The sequence below is a fragment of the Solanum tuberosum genome, unplaced genomic scaffold (assembly GCF_000226075.1).
Source record: "Solanum tuberosum cultivar DM 1-3 516 R44 unplaced genomic scaffold, SolTub_3.0 scf00319, whole genome shotgun sequence".
Lineage (NCBI taxonomy): Eukaryota > Viridiplantae > Streptophyta > Magnoliopsida > Solanales > Solanaceae > Solanum > Solanum tuberosum.
The window spans coordinates 696,895-711,827 of record NW_006239243.1 but is presented as its reverse complement, the minus strand read 5'-3'; the positions used below and the strand labels follow the sequence as shown (position 1 = coordinate 711,827).

Sequence of the window (14,933 nt, the reverse complement as noted above, 5' to 3'; positions counted from 1 at the left end):
ATTTATTCCCTAGTTAGCTATTTTCACAACTTTTCATATGTGATTAATGACCTAAATTTAAACGTGATGAGTGTTAGTCTCTTTCTTTAATAAATGATGCTAATTGAGCTTAAAAAGAGGATATTAACTTGATATTTTTATTTTTTTGCAAAATAAATGCAATAAATATGTGTTTAATAATTAAATGATAATTCACTTATCAATAATTATTTTGTCTTCTATCTTCTTCAAATTTCACCAATTATATTAATATACATTGTCTTCATATGTATATATATATAATAATAATAATAATAATAATAGGAGTAGTAGTTTTTAATTATTATTTTTTATAGATAACTTGACTTTAAATTATTTAGACCTTCTAAAATGTGATTTTACGGCCATCACAAAATCAACTTTTATAACCAATCGATAAGGTGCAATCGATATGATGCAGTTGATAGACTGTTTCTCTCTTACTGACTTTGGAGTTGAGTTTTAGATATAGAAAAGTCATTGTTAGGAAATACTTTCTTTCAAATAAGATCATATACGATATAAATTTAAATTAATTTAATTTTAATACGAGATATGAGTATAAGCTATCGAAAAAAAAAAAAAGTGACAGCTTCTCATATCACATCACTATCTTATACAATTAAAAATTCTTGAATTTACCTTTCTTTTTCTGCAATCATCCCTTCTCTCCACTCTCTCTCTCTCTACACACATCAACAAAAGTGTAATAAGACCATTACATTACATTACATTTTTTACATAACAAGAAGCCCCAAATTTATGTGTCTTTGATGATACACTTGGCAACTGTTTGATACAGTTGCAGAATTCCTGGTTTACAGGTGTTGGATCCTCTCAATACTCAACACCTTTTTCAACAAAAACCAGCCAAAAGAAGGAGGAGGAGAGGGTATAGAAAAAGAATACAATAAACCCAAGAATCAAAACCCCCAAAAAGTATTATTTGGTTATTTCTTTTGATAGTTTGTCAAAATTGGATTTTGGGAAAAAAAATCCAATCTTTATAATACCCAAGTTTTGGTTTTTGTGTTTGCACTGTTTGAGATTTGGGATCAACGTGAATTTGATCAAAGTTTTATAGTGTAGTAGTTGAAAGAGGAGATTGGTGGAAGAGTTGAGCCCACCCTTTTTTTTTTTGGTGTTGCTTTTTGTGGGGTTAAGGCACTATTTGGTATTCTGCTGAAGAGAGAGACAATAGATTTTGGTGTTTTGTGTATGTGGGAATTTGGTAAATAGTTTTGAGGGTCTTTTGATTGGAGAAAGATTGGATTTTGAGTGGTTAAAGGGTGGTGGAAGAATTGAACTAAAATTTTTTTTTCTGCTTTCTTGGGGTTAAGGCACTGTTTGGTGTTCTGCTGAAGAGAGAGACAAGAGATTTTGGTGTTTTGTGTATATGGGGATTTGGTAAATGGTTTTGAGGGTCTTTTGATTGGAGAAAGATTGGATTTTGAGTGGTTAAAGGGTGGTGGAAGAATTGAACTAAAATTTTTTTTTCTGCTTTCTTGGGGTTAAGGCACTGTTTGGTGTTCTGCTGAAGAGAGAGACAAGAGATTTTGGTGTTTTGTGTATATGGGGATTTGGTAAATGGTTTTGAGGGTCTTTTGATTGGAGAAAGATTGGATTTTGAGTGGTTAAAGGGTGGTGGAAGAATTGAACTAAAATTTTTTTTTCTGCTTTCTTGGGGTTAAGGCACTGTTTGGTGTTCTGCTGAAGAGAGAGACAAGAGATTTTGGTGTTTTGTGTATATGGGGATTTGGTAAATGGTTTTGAGGGTCTTTTGATTGGAGAAAGATTGGATTTTGAGCGGTTAAAGGTTTATAGAGTTGGAATAAAATGGTGAGTGGTACTTTGTTTCATTATAGGAAGAGCTCATGGCCACCTGAGGAGTACATAACTAAAGCAACTTTGCAATTGGTAAGTTGCTGTCTTGATTGTTGTTATCTTACTACTTGAGTTCTGTTATTTTGTTTGTAATGAACTAAGTTTTGTTGTTTTATGCCATGGGGAAAATATATGGGACCAGTTGAATATGATTGTTGAATATTTGCTGACTTGCAAAAGCAAAATGTCATACTTAAGAACAACAATAACGACATACCTGGTATGATCCCACAAATGAGGTCCGGAGATGGTATAGTGTATGCAGAGTTTACCTCTATCTCAGAGAAGATAGAGAGGTTGTTTTCGATAGACCTTGGCTCAAAGAAAATGTTGTTAAGGATGTTTGAAGTTGTAATGAACTGAATCATTTTTTCTTTCTAATGTCGTGATGTTGGCCCTGCAACTCTGCAAGCATAACTCCTTTTTTCTCTCCTCTAGCTTCTGTTGTTTTTCAAAAGTTAGTGTTTTATTTTTGGGTAATTGTGGTGTCCACAAAGGATTGGAGAGGGGGAAGAAATCATCTAGTGCTTTTTGCCTCCACTGGGATATTTCACTTTTGTGATGTTCAATTCTTTTATAGTTTGTGATCTCTCTTGTATTTTGCTTGCTGCAGTTTGATTTTGATAGTGCTGCACCACCATCTCAAGCTTGGAGAAGGAGACTAAACAGCCGTGCTAGCAAGTTGAAAGAATTTAGTATCACATTCACAGAGGCAATAAAAATGGTAAGCAAGTCTTTGTTAGGCTTTTTAGCACCATTGTCAGATTGGAAAATTCTCCTCGATTTTGACTTGTTGCTTTGTCTTGTAATCTTTGTTTATTTTTTCATTTTTTAGGTTCGGCTTGGTATACGTCTATGGTCATATGTAAGGGAAGAAGCGTCCTATGGAAGGGTAACTTTCTCAATCTCATCTGATTTATGGTAACCACGAGAATAATTTTATGCTTAGAACTAGTTTTGTAAGTTAAGGGCTTTAAGCAAGGTCTTACCATTCTCTTACATGTGCAGAGAGCTCCAATTGATCCCTTTACACGAGAACGCTGCAAACCATCAGCATCTCAAGGTGTTCCACTTGGAGGGATGGGGTAAGTGTATACGGGTCGTTTGGTAGTTGGTTAAGAGCTAAATTATTCATGTATTAAATCTTGCATAAGTAGTACTATGTTTGGTAGTATTCTTTTGCTATGTATAAAATTCAACACTCCTAATACAATGTTTGGTTTGTAATTTAGAAACCCGCATAACTAATACATGTATAAGTTATAAAGGAGTCTATGCATTATTTTTTGCAGGATAGAAGATGAAATAACTAATACATGAATGAATAACTGAATCCTGCATAAAATAATACATAGGTGTTTTTTGTTTTTGAAACTGGTAAGTTTGTATTCCCTCTAACTGATCTCTGTATTACTAACTAATACCTGCATAACGCCAACCAACTACCAAACGTTGTATAGACTAGTGAACAACTGCTCTTCTGCCATATTGGAATTCTTTTTATTGATCTGATGAGGTATCTAACCTATAACATCACAGGAGCGGCAGCATATCCAGAGGCTTTAGAGGCGAGTTTAAGCACTTTCAAATTCTTCCTGGAACATGTGAGACTTCTCCAATCATGTCCAATCAGTTCTCAGTAATGCTCATTCCTTCAACTCTATATTCTTTCAGTAAATATCTTTATTTGGATAATTTGATGTTGTTTTATGCTTTTTTCAAATGAGGAGCAATGAGTGTGAGCTCACGATGTGTGAGCTACAGTCATGCCACTTTTATCTTTTTCTTTTCATAGTAAACAATCAGAAACTCTGGATCTAAAATGAAGCATACTTATCATGCAACAAAAAATGTCATTTCTTCATAGGCTCTATACATATGTATATCATGTTTTAGCCCTTGGGCATTGGTTCAATAGCAAAGTTACAAACATGGGATATGCAGTAGGCGTACTTCATTAGTTCAATGCCGGTAGAACCAAATCTTGTATTGAAGTGGAGAACGGTAGAGGGATGGAGCCATCATACACCATGTCTCAATTTTTAAAACAACATATTTCTCGGTTACAGGAAAAAAATATAGAGAGTTTTATGATCATTCTTTTGAAAGGATTTTTTTAACTCTTTTCATGAGTAGTCTTGAAAGTTAGTGTTAATACTTCCCTTCACCAAAATAACTTACTTCATTAGAAAAATCAGCCAAGAAAAGAGAATAAATGGGTTATCTGATGATAATAATTAAACAAGAAAGAGTCAGAAATGCCCTTAACATATTAGAAATGACTTTTAAAAGGCGTCCTTCCATCTATTGAATCCCACTTACCATTAACTTTAGTTTTAGGATTAAAAATGTCCGTCCTTAAACGGAATTAGGACATGCCATTGGTGGGTCTTTGAATAACCAACTGACGTTAGCTTTCCATTGCGGATTTGTGAGTTGGGTCGAGCCAATCCAGTTGGTTTTATAGAATGGGTATATGCATTTGATAGAGTTAACAGTTCTGTATCACGATAAGCTGTCAAGCATATAGTTATAACAAGGCTTGTGATTTGTTGCTTGGGAAGACTGTTCTTGTGTTGAATGTGTGACTAAAGCAATTAAATTATCATGATTCCTTGTCTTGGATATATGATGGTAATGCTCAGTTTATCATGATTCTTCTTTAATAATGCAGATTTTCATATCCCGGGATGGAGGAAACAAAAAGTATGCATCCGTTTTATCTCCAGGAGAACATGAAGGGCTAGGGTAAGGAACTAAGTTTCTGAAGAGTAATTTCAATTTCATGCCAACTGATAGTAGATTTCTTCTTTCATTATTATTATTATAAATTATTTATTTTTTTGGGGTGGAGGTGGGATGGGGTGGAGTGGGGATGTTCCTTAACATCCATCTTCCTTCCATTTCTGATATATTTTCTTCATTTCTTGCATACATTAGCCACATCAATAGATCCTTGGAATAAAAAAATAAAAAATGAATCTCCTGTCGAAATAAGAGAAAGTTCAATAGCTGATGGACAACCAGCTTGCTGAAATTTGTCTCAAAAGAGAGAAAAAAAGAAAGAAAAAAGTCCCTTTGATGCCATCCTGTTACTACTCTTCATACACAACTTATTCAAAAGTAACTGGCGGTATGCTTATGTTGAGTTCCAGCAGCTTTTGTGCTAATGCGTACAGGAGGTCTACTGTGTTGAAATGAGGTGTGAATTGATTTGTTTATGATGAAGTAAATGAGCTTCCTCTTGTTAAAATCATTTCAACACACCTCGACTTGATACCTGAATTCTATTTACATAAGAGAATAGAAAAAGAGGAGAAGGTAAAAAGCGAAGATTCCCATGTCTGTATTGTCCATCTTACAGGAAGGCTAGTGATCATGGTATATCATCATGGGGCTGGAATCTGAGTGGACAGCATTCTACATATCATGCACTCTTTCCTCGGGCTTGGACAATATATGATGGTATGTACTTATTATCTGAAGTATTAATTTATCTGATATGTTGACTTGAGTTTCTATAGATGTCATTTAGATTTTTCTTTCATATTCAGGTGAACCAGATCCAGAACTGAAAGTTTCTTGTCGTCAAATATCACCGTTCATCCCACATGACTACAGCGAGAGCAGTCTTCCTACATCAGTTTTTGTTTACACTGTATGCATACTTGTTCTGCTATATGACCTTTCAAATTCTGCTTCTCGTTCTCTTAAACAATGTGATACTTTGATCTAATAAAGTAACTGTCATTTAATGAATTCATAACAAAAATGTCACGACTTCCCTTTTCCCGGTAATATAATTCATACATCTATTGCATCATCTCAAATTGAAACACAATTGTAGTGCTAACTTCAACTTTGCAGCACGAGCTATCATCTATGAAGATCTTGTATTGTGGTGGAACCAGAAGTCATGTGAACGATTCACACAGATTTTCATTAAAAAATATGGTTCATGTGTATCAATATTTTTCTAAGTGCTGTTTTCACTTTTCATTTTTCAATGCTCAGATTTATAAAATCCATAATCATTATTTGTGTCTTCTTTATTCACCAGTTACTGTTTCTCTTTGCAAGAGAGTCAATTATGTTATTTAAGGAAAAGTGAACATATTTGTTCCTGTTTCTGGACATTTTTAGAATCCATAAAATTTAACATGCAGACATGCTCAACTCAATGCATAAACTCGGAAGTCAGTTGGAAATCAATGAAGTGATATTACCTAATATGATCAGCATTAAGCTCGATCCGAGGGACTTGATTAACGGCTCCTCTTGTGTGCTTATTAGCATCTTTTCTTTTGTCTCTTTGGCAGTTGGTGAATACTGGGAAGGAAAGAGCACAAGTTAGCCTTCTTTTTACATGGACGGTTAGTGGCTCCGCTCTTCTGATTGTTGCTATTGTGTCCCCTTCAGTAAAAGACTATGGAATTATTCAATATTCAGTCGCAACAATTTGTTTTGTACAGAATTCAATTGGTGGTGTCTCACACCTATCAGGAGATCACGTGAACGAACCATTTATGTGAGTGTTAATCATTCAATCTCAATTATCTTCCATATACTTGTGGGTTTGCAATTGATTTCTAACTCTTCTTTATCTTCCTTTTGACAGAGGTGAAGATGGAGTCTCTGGCGTACTCCTACATCACAAGCAAGTCATCAAACCTTATTAGCTAGATATGACGGTTGGTTTGCAGATGTTCCTCGGTATTTTCAGTTTTGTAGTTGGTGAAAGTCGAGGAAAGGCTGTGACTGGATAAGTGAAAAAGAAAATTGTGTATCTGTAGAGGTCAACAGTTATAAACAACTTCCAGAGAAACACTAAATATGTCTTCCCTCTTGAATACTTACGTTTAGAGTAGTCAAGCAAACAAATAATCTAGCATTACATTGGAGAATATGTTCCATAGCACAGTCAAAGTATCTTTATATATCTGGGCTCTTAAGTCTTCAGTCTTTACTGTTCCCTTCTCTAGAACTGAATAGCTGCTGTTAAAACAGCAAGGGACAGACCTTAATCTTTTAGTCATTATAGTATAATCATCCATTATTTTTCTTTTTATGTACAAACTTTTGACGATTAGAAAATGTTATTAGTTTTGGATTAAACTATTTTCCTCTCACCATATGACATACGAGGGACTTCAAAGATTTCTCATTTGAACACTTTTAATGAGGCAGTCATCCACTGTGAGGCTTGAAGAACGTGACTTGAGCTCCAAGCAGCAAGTGGATGTCTGTGTACAGTTTTATCAATAAATCCGTACCAGACTGAACTTTGAGTAGAGCAAAAGGTTAAAAGGACAAGCTTATATTTTCTTTCTGATTTTAGCAAGCTACTGCTTGATATTGCATATTATTGTACTACTGTGATTTTCTGCCTTTCTACTTTTGACGTTCGGGAGTTGCTTTTAGATGGGGAGAAGACTAGATTTAAAATTCTAACATGTATTACCTGCTAGTAACAGTTATTGACCTTTCTTTGGAGCGTCCCTCATGGGATAATGACATCCATGGTCACTACAAAAGGAAAATGTCTTTTATTCCATCATCATGGTTGAGGTTTTGTTTTCTCTTTTGTGGACCCATATCTATGATTTGAAATTTTGAGTGTCATGCTGACAGATATGTTGTTGGCTGGACTACAGGACAAAAGAAAATCCTCCTGTTACTTTTGCTGTAGCTGCGTGCGAAACTCAGAATGTCAGTGTAACTGTTTTACCCTGTTTCGGCCTGACTGAGGGAAGCTGTGTAACAGCAAAGGATATGTGGGGTAAAATGGTGCAGGTACTTGCTTAAACTATGTTCTGATAGTTAAGACTTTCTGGTGCATTATTTAACCTTGAATTGATGGTCCATTATCGTCCTTACTTTTTATCCGTCTGGAGACAAGTCCTGCATCAGTCCATATGGGGTAAAATTTCTGAAGCATTATCATCCTTACTTTTTATCCGTCTGGAGATAAGTCCTGCATCAGTCCATATGGGGTAAAATTTCTGAAGCAGGAGTTCTGTTTGGGCATTAATACAATGTTCTCATGGCTACCTCATCTTTTTTTAAGGATGGGCACTTTGATCGAGAGAACTTCAGCAAAGGACCAAGCATGCCATCATCACCTGGGGAGACACATTGTGCTGCTGTTTCTGCATCTGCATGGGTTGAACCACATGGAAAATGTACCGTGGCATTCTCTGTTGCTTGGTCATCTCCTCAAGTTAAATTCATGAAAGGAATGTCATACTATAGGTAAGATCTCATGCATGGGTTACTCTTTTTGGATGTTGGATGTACATTCGATTGTGGTCCCATATTGTTAAAATTTAGGTTCTTTGTGACTAATGCAATTTTACCTTTTGTCTAAGAACTTGATCATAAATGTGGTCAGTACAATGTTTACCTGTCACCTTATCCTAAAAAATGTAACAACATAAGGAGGTAAATAGGCAACAAGTAAAAAATCTCCATCCTCATTATATCAGGAGTTTTGTCATATTTTAGAGTCAAGTTTGTCAAGCTATATAGTCAAATTTGTCAAGGTATTAAGTTTTCCTCGAAGTCCTATCTGTTAGAGGATGCTCGTCTTATTCTTTTTCTTTCTTTTATTTGTCTTCTCTTGGGCGTGGGGGTTTGCTACAGGCGGTACACAAGGTTTTATGGAACATCAGAAAGGGCTGCTGTAGATTTGGTTCATCATTCATTGACAAGTGAGCGTCTCCTGTTCTGCTTAGATTCCTGTTTGTTTTCTTAGTTGTACTGACTAATTGTTGGCATTACTATTCTTTTTCATTGATCAGATTATAAGTTATGGGAAGAAGAAATTGAGAAATGGCAAAATCCTATCCTTAATGATGATAATCTACCGGAATGGTAAGTATTGATAGAGATTTGCAATTGTGGTAATAGCATTATGCTTTTTTGTGTTAGTTATAGTTATCATTATGAGCATGAGAATAATTTGAGAAAGGAAGGTTGACATAAAATTAACACATACAACTTTTTGCAGTAAGATCTGTACGACTTACCAACACTTCCTACATCCAATTACGTATTGTGTTTACTACCAAGATTTTGTCACACAATATGTATCTACTCCTTCCTCTCTGTGTTCCTTCTTGTGGAAGGTTCAACTTCCCACATATCAGCTGTCCATTCGTCCAACAACATTTTATGATTCACATATAAACTACAAAAGAGCATATTATGGTGACCATAATGTTAGTATTTGCTGCCAGCGAAAGCAAGGGGTTTGCCTTCTGGGTCGAGCTCGTCGCACCAAGTTTGCCTAGTGCGGGTTACCTCTCCTATGTGGTTTGCGAGCTATTGCATAGGAGCGGGGGTTTTACCCTGTGCGTACCCAAAGGGTAGCGGCTGCGGGTTTCCCTTGTCATAAAAAAAAAATAATAATGTTAGTATTTGCTATTGATACATGCCATTTGTATGGTCAGACATGGAATCGGACAGATGAAGCATATTGAGGGAGAACCGATGTCTTTTTTTTTCCTGAATGTGAAGTGGACGTATGATAACGATTTTGAATGTAGTTACTTTTTCCTCTTGGCATCCCATGCAGACTTACCGAAAGATAGGGCTCAACGGAAGAAAAAAAATGTAGGCAATACCAATTAGTTGAGAATATGTTTTAGTCATGTTAGTACATTTACTTCAAGTCCCAAGCTTATTAGGACTTCTTTAGCCTTTAGTATATAGGACATCTTCTAGTACTTCTTATTTTATTTGTATATTAGTGGCCTCAGATGAGTTTAAATGGAGAAACATTATTAGTGAGGATTCGTATAGCCAACACCTACTAGCTTGGCAGCGTAGTTGTTGTTCTCTTTCTTTTGTACTGTTCTTTTCACTCTTTCTTCTAGCTATTGGCTGCTTGTTTGTTTTTGGGCTATTCATGTTTTGCTGTTTTGCTTTGAACATTTTTGGGAGTTGTAGCTGAACATTTCTGTTGTATATGCTCTATTCACACAGCGGTCAAAATATGTATGTCTGATGCGAGTGTTGAGGTGTTACAACTCTGATATTTACAGGTACAAGTTTACGCTGTTCAACGAGCTGTATTTTCTGGTGGCTGGTGGGACAGTTTGGATTGGTATTCATCTTTTCGTTCATTCTACACTTGCTATTGTCTTAAATTCTTGAATGAATCCTGAATTGTAAGTGCTATATTGAACCTTTCATTTTGCCACTTGAAACACCTATTGGATCCGAATGGATGATTGGGGTGTGATTCCTATCCAACACAGTTGATTAGAAGTTCTTGCGGGTTGAGGGAAGACATCTGATTGCTTCTGCTGTTCTCTTTTGTTATTCTGTTGAACCCTGAATGACATTATTCTATAAGTCTGCAGCATCATACTAAGTAGTTTGTGGGGCTTCAGGTGGAGTGGCGATGCGGTCCGAGTCTCTCAGAGTCTTACTTTCAGAGAGGATAAGGAAGAACGATGTTAGAGATCTTTGTTCTTTCATGGATAATCGGTAGTTGTATCATAGCAGTTGACAGAATTTTGTGACATCTTCTTAGTCTCCTGTAATTTTTTTTTTGCTGTGTACTTCAATCCCTTCTCATAATGGGGTAACTGAAGTCTTAAGGATATACTTCGTTAAGTTAAAGTTTGCATGTTTACCTTGACTAGAAAGTCCCCACATCAGGTCTCTCTCTCTCTCTCTCAACTCTAGTCTGGCATATGCTGTCCTTAAAATGTCACAATGTTATTGTACTCGGCTGAATTCAGATATCTTGATAAAAGCTCTACCTGTGAGAGAGTTGGGTTTTATCACTCATCTGTTGACCGACATACTACCTGTTCAACATGTTACTCTAGGAACAAAGAGTGGCTCGTTCTTTTTAAATCCTTTAAATCATTGTGGTTGATTTTTCCTTTACTCTCACTTTTGTAGACTCTGGTGTTCCTTCTTCAGACTCAGTTAGTACCAGAACAGCGAGACCGGAAGTAACTAAAGTTAAATCTATTAAAAATGGTGTACAAGTGGAGCAGACTGCTTATAATGGTTATGGGGAAGACAACCAGTTGTCAAGTCCTGATAAGTTATCAGGGTCAAGTACTGATGGTGATGATGTGGGTAGGTTTCTATACTTGGAAGGCGTAGAATATGTCATGTGGTGTACATATGATGTGCACTTCTATGCCTCGTTTGCACTTCTTGCTTTATTTCCTAAAATTGAGCTCAGCATTCAGCGGGAATTTGCCAAAGCTGTCTTATGTGAAGATGGGAGAAAAGTGAAGTTCCTGGCAGAGGGTAATTGGGGAATACGGAAGCCCAGGGGGGCTATTCCTCATGATCTTGGAATGCATGATCCTTGGCACGAAATGAATGCCTATAACATACATGATACTAGTAAATGGAAGGACCTCAATCCAAAATTTGTGCTTCAGGTCTATAGGGACTTCGCTGCAACTGGAGATTTTTCCTTTGCTACAGAGGTCTGGCCTTCTGTATGCGCTGCAATGGAGTATATGGATCAGTTTGATCATGACAATGATTGTCTAATTGAAAATGATGGTTTCCCTGATCAAACATATGATACATGGACGGTTCATGGAATAAGTGCATACTGTGGTGGTTTATGGCTTGCTGCTCTTCAAGCTGCAGCTGCGATGGCCATGCACGTGGGCGACTATGCCTTTGCAGAAAAATACAAAGGCAAATTGATAAAAGCCAAGACAGTATACGAGGAAAAATTGTGGAACGGCTCATATTTTAACTATGACAGTGGTTCTAGTAGTAACAGTAAGTCAATCCAGGCTGATCAGCTAGCTGGTCAGTGGTATATGGCGTCTTCTGGCTTGCCTGATCTCTTTGATGGTGTAAAGATCAAGAGTGCTCTTCAAAAGATTTACGACTTCAATGTCATGAAAGTTCGTGGAGGCAGAATGGGTGCAGTAAATGGAATGCATCCAAATGGAAAGGTGGATGATACTTGCATGCAATCCCGTGAGATATGGACTGGTGTCACATATGGTGTGGCTGCCACCATGCTTCATGCTGGTATGGAGGAACAGGCATTCACTACAGCTGAAGGTATATTCACTGCAGGCTGGTCAGAGGATGGATACGGGTACGTCACTTATCATTTTTCCCTTGCATCATTTAGTGAACTTTGCTTTATAAATAGCTGGACGATATACAAGTAAAAATTTGGCAACTCCCTGAAAACAATCACGTTTGGTAAGATCTCTGTTTATCAACATGACATCAGACTAGAACACTAAATGTTTGAAGCATATGAGACACTGCTTCAAGAAGTGATTTTAAGTACTGTACATAATTTGCTTAAAGTGTAGCTAGAGCCTAGAGGACACACTGATAATTAGAAAGTTATCATATAAAACATATTTCATGATTTGGTAATGCATACCATGTTATTCTTGATATAGAACGGTATAATTTTCTTTTATGTATCCATAACATATCAAGTAGTTTGTTACATAAACAGAAAAAACTATGTTGCATTTTATCTGATTTTGTGGAAATTACCGACACGATGAATATACCCTACTCCACCCTTCTAGTGCATGCACAGAGTTAGTCATTCAATGGAAAGATGTTCAAATCTCGGATACCTCTCCAACAACCGTACCAAAAGTGCTTTCTTTAATTGATAGCATTGTATATTGAATCCAGCATCTGTCCACCACTGTCCCTTGAAGAAGTCCAATAAAAAAATATAGAGAGACCAAGAAGAGCAGAGACCATAAAATACAGGGGACTAGAAATGGAGCATACGTTTAAGAATTGAGTAGCAGCAAGTATTACCAAACAAGAAGTAAATAAAAGAGAGCAGAGTTAGTAGAGCCCACAGGATTTGGGTTCAGTGGTTAGGAAGAAAGGTAGGTGTGTAGGTAGAGCGTCACAAGTTCGAAACATGCTAGGTGACTGAAGCCTGATATACAGGTGGGTGTGAGTAAAAGTGCGGGCCTATACGGCCTTGAGTTTCAAACCTGTTGGCCTACTGGATTGAGGCATCTAACTTGCAGGGTATTTCTCGGTTATTCTTTTTAGGAGGAGCAACATTAACAGAACTGATACATAAATAAAGAAAGCTAGGCAGGAAATCTGACTTGTATATGCCCATTCTTCTTCTAGATCAATATTCACATCAAATGACTTATTGTTGTTTTAGATTTAGAATTGAAGTTCCCTTATTTATTTCTTGCAATTGCTATAGCCCAACTTTATATACTTAATAATGTTTTGCCTCCTGCATTTCTTTGTTGATTAATTGTTGGTCCTTCCATAAAAGACTTGAAAATTTTAAAAACAAATAGGAACACGGTCAATTGGCGTAGCACTGGATTCGCAGCATTTGGACACCCACATAATTCCTACATCCTGTTCATCTTATGAAGAGCACCATTATTTTCGACGCGTCTTTATTAGTCAAATAAAAGTGTCCCCCATGAATGGTGGAACTGTTATGTTGAAGATAGCAGTAGAATTTGTCTCCTTGGGTTTCTTCTGTGTCTTTATCTTTCCGTTTATCATGCAGATACTCATTTCAAACACCCGAAGGTTGGACCACTGATGGACATTTTCGATCTCTGATATATATGAGGCCTCTTTCAATTTGGGGCATGCAATGGGCGTTATCGATGCCTAAGACAATCCTTGATGCCCCTCAGGTCAATATAATGGACAGAATTCAAGTGAACCCCTACACACCTCAGGAGACAGGTGTCCGGAAAATAGTCAAAAAAGCAAAATGTTGTTTTAACAATTCTATCTTCAGCTGTTCTTGTTAAGAGTCATTTCAGTTCATAGGTTTTAACCTTTTGTAGAAATTCATTCCTTTCTTCCGCGTCTAGGGGGACAGCGAAAAGTCGCTGCCTGGCTAATCCTTTAACACCAAAGGGCAATAAAGAGATCTGCAGTTCTCGACTTGATTGAGATATAATGACGAAAGCTGGTATGAGAATTTGGTTCTTCATCGATGAGTTTCAACATCGTAACGTTATGTGTATATTACAAGATCCATGTAATATCTCGGTGCATTGCTATATAGGTGAAACTAAGTTCTTTATAATTTTGAGCTGAGACGGGTTTAAACGGAGCGGAGTCGACTTGCTGTTAATATGGAACAAATGAAATATTTTCTGTTCATAGAGCACAATTTTGTTCTAATGAATTCTCTGATTGTAGATAACAGACTTGCATACTTTTGAATGAATTTTCACATTATTTTTGTATTTGATACAACACATGAAATTTCACTAAATGGGGTCTGATCTGGGGAGGATGAAGTGTACGTAAATCTTGATCACTATCTTATAGTGGTAGAAAGACTCTTGGTAGAAGAAAATTATGAAGAAAGAATTAATACGAAAAGTAATGTAGAGCTTACTAATACGAAGTAATATTTGTAGCAAAATAGTTGGATAATCGAAATTGTTGTTTTATTACTATTATGTTTTTTTTTCATGGTTTTCTTCGTTTATTATTTGAGTTTAATAGACTTGAGTTAAAGATCTCGTAAAAGCAACTTCTCTACTTCTATAAGGTTATAATAAGGTCTGCATACATTCAGACTACGTCCCTTTTATTATGTAGGGCAAATGACCATATTTATTGCAAAGTAGCAATCAAAATCAAACATTAAAACTTCTTCCTTTTAGAAAAAAAAAAAACAAATTATTAGTTATGGTCCCCCTTCACCATTATCAATACTCTATAGTTTTATGATTGGTTAGTCCAACTATTATGAAAATGAATTTGGTCTTATTGTTGCTTTACATTAATTTTGGACCCCTCCAAAAAATAGGTTATTTGTCTTAAAACTATTTTCATTATATTATATTATATAGTCCATAAAGATTATTTATTTAGCCAATACATATGAACCTTCCTATCTTCTCTATTCTTTTTTGTTTCTTTCTATTTTTTTTATTAGTATGACATGTTATATTTTCAACACAAGACAACTTTTATATTCATCAAACATGACGAACGGGAGATCGTCATATCATACCATCTTTTTTAATGAAAGGCCTTTTGAA

The 14,933-nt window shown here is 36.1% G+C and overlaps 1 protein-coding gene across 3 annotated transcripts; it reads left to right on the top strand.

The window, feature by feature from the left end:
* Positions 1 to 660: 660 nt before the first annotated feature.
* LOC102589075 (non-lysosomal glucosylceramidase) lies at positions 661 to 14,126 on the top strand. 3 transcript variants are annotated; one of them, XM_015314782.1, is made up of 19 exons: positions 661 to 1,643; positions 1,820 to 1,935; positions 2,516 to 2,626; positions 2,738 to 2,794; positions 2,911 to 2,987; positions 3,442 to 3,541; positions 4,577 to 4,650; positions 5,267 to 5,367; positions 5,457 to 5,560; positions 6,222 to 6,275; positions 6,375 to 6,430; positions 6,521 to 6,559; positions 7,557 to 7,695; positions 7,970 to 8,154; positions 8,545 to 8,612; positions 8,703 to 8,775; positions 9,948 to 10,009; positions 10,819 to 11,998; positions 13,430 to 13,948. In XM_015314782.1, exons 2-19 carry the CDS (start codon positions 1,855 to 1,857, stop codon positions 13,680 to 13,682), a joined length of 2,814 nt encoding a protein of 937 aa, XP_015170268.1. In that variant the 5' UTR covers positions 661 to 1,643; positions 1,820 to 1,854; the 3' UTR covers positions 13,683 to 13,948. The 3 variants fall into 3 exon arrangements, with proteins under 3 accessions (XP_015170268.1, XP_006360362.1, XP_006360363.1); XM_006360300.2 differs by having other exon boundaries at positions 661 to 1,935; positions 13,430 to 14,126; XM_006360301.2 differs by lacking the exons at positions 661 to 1,643; positions 1,820 to 1,935; positions 2,516 to 2,626 and having other exon boundaries at positions 2,737 to 2,823.
* Positions 14,127 to 14,933: the final 807 nt, after the last annotated feature.

What these genes read in the sequence shown, in the direction of transcription:
- LOC102589075 (XM_006360300.2), top strand. Translation starts at nt 1,855, where the DNA reads ATGGTGAGTGGTACTTTGTTTCATTATAGGAAGAGCTCATGGCCACCT. An exon ending in GTTCCACTTGGAGGGATGGG is followed by an intron (nt 2,988 to 3,441) that starts GTAAGTGTATAC and finishes ATAACATCACAG; the next exon opens with GAGCGGCAGCATATCCAGAG. An exon ending in GGAGAACATGAAGGGCTAGG is followed by an intron (nt 4,651 to 5,266) that starts GTAAGGAACTAA and finishes TCCATCTTACAG; the next exon opens with GAAGGCTAGTGATCATGGTA.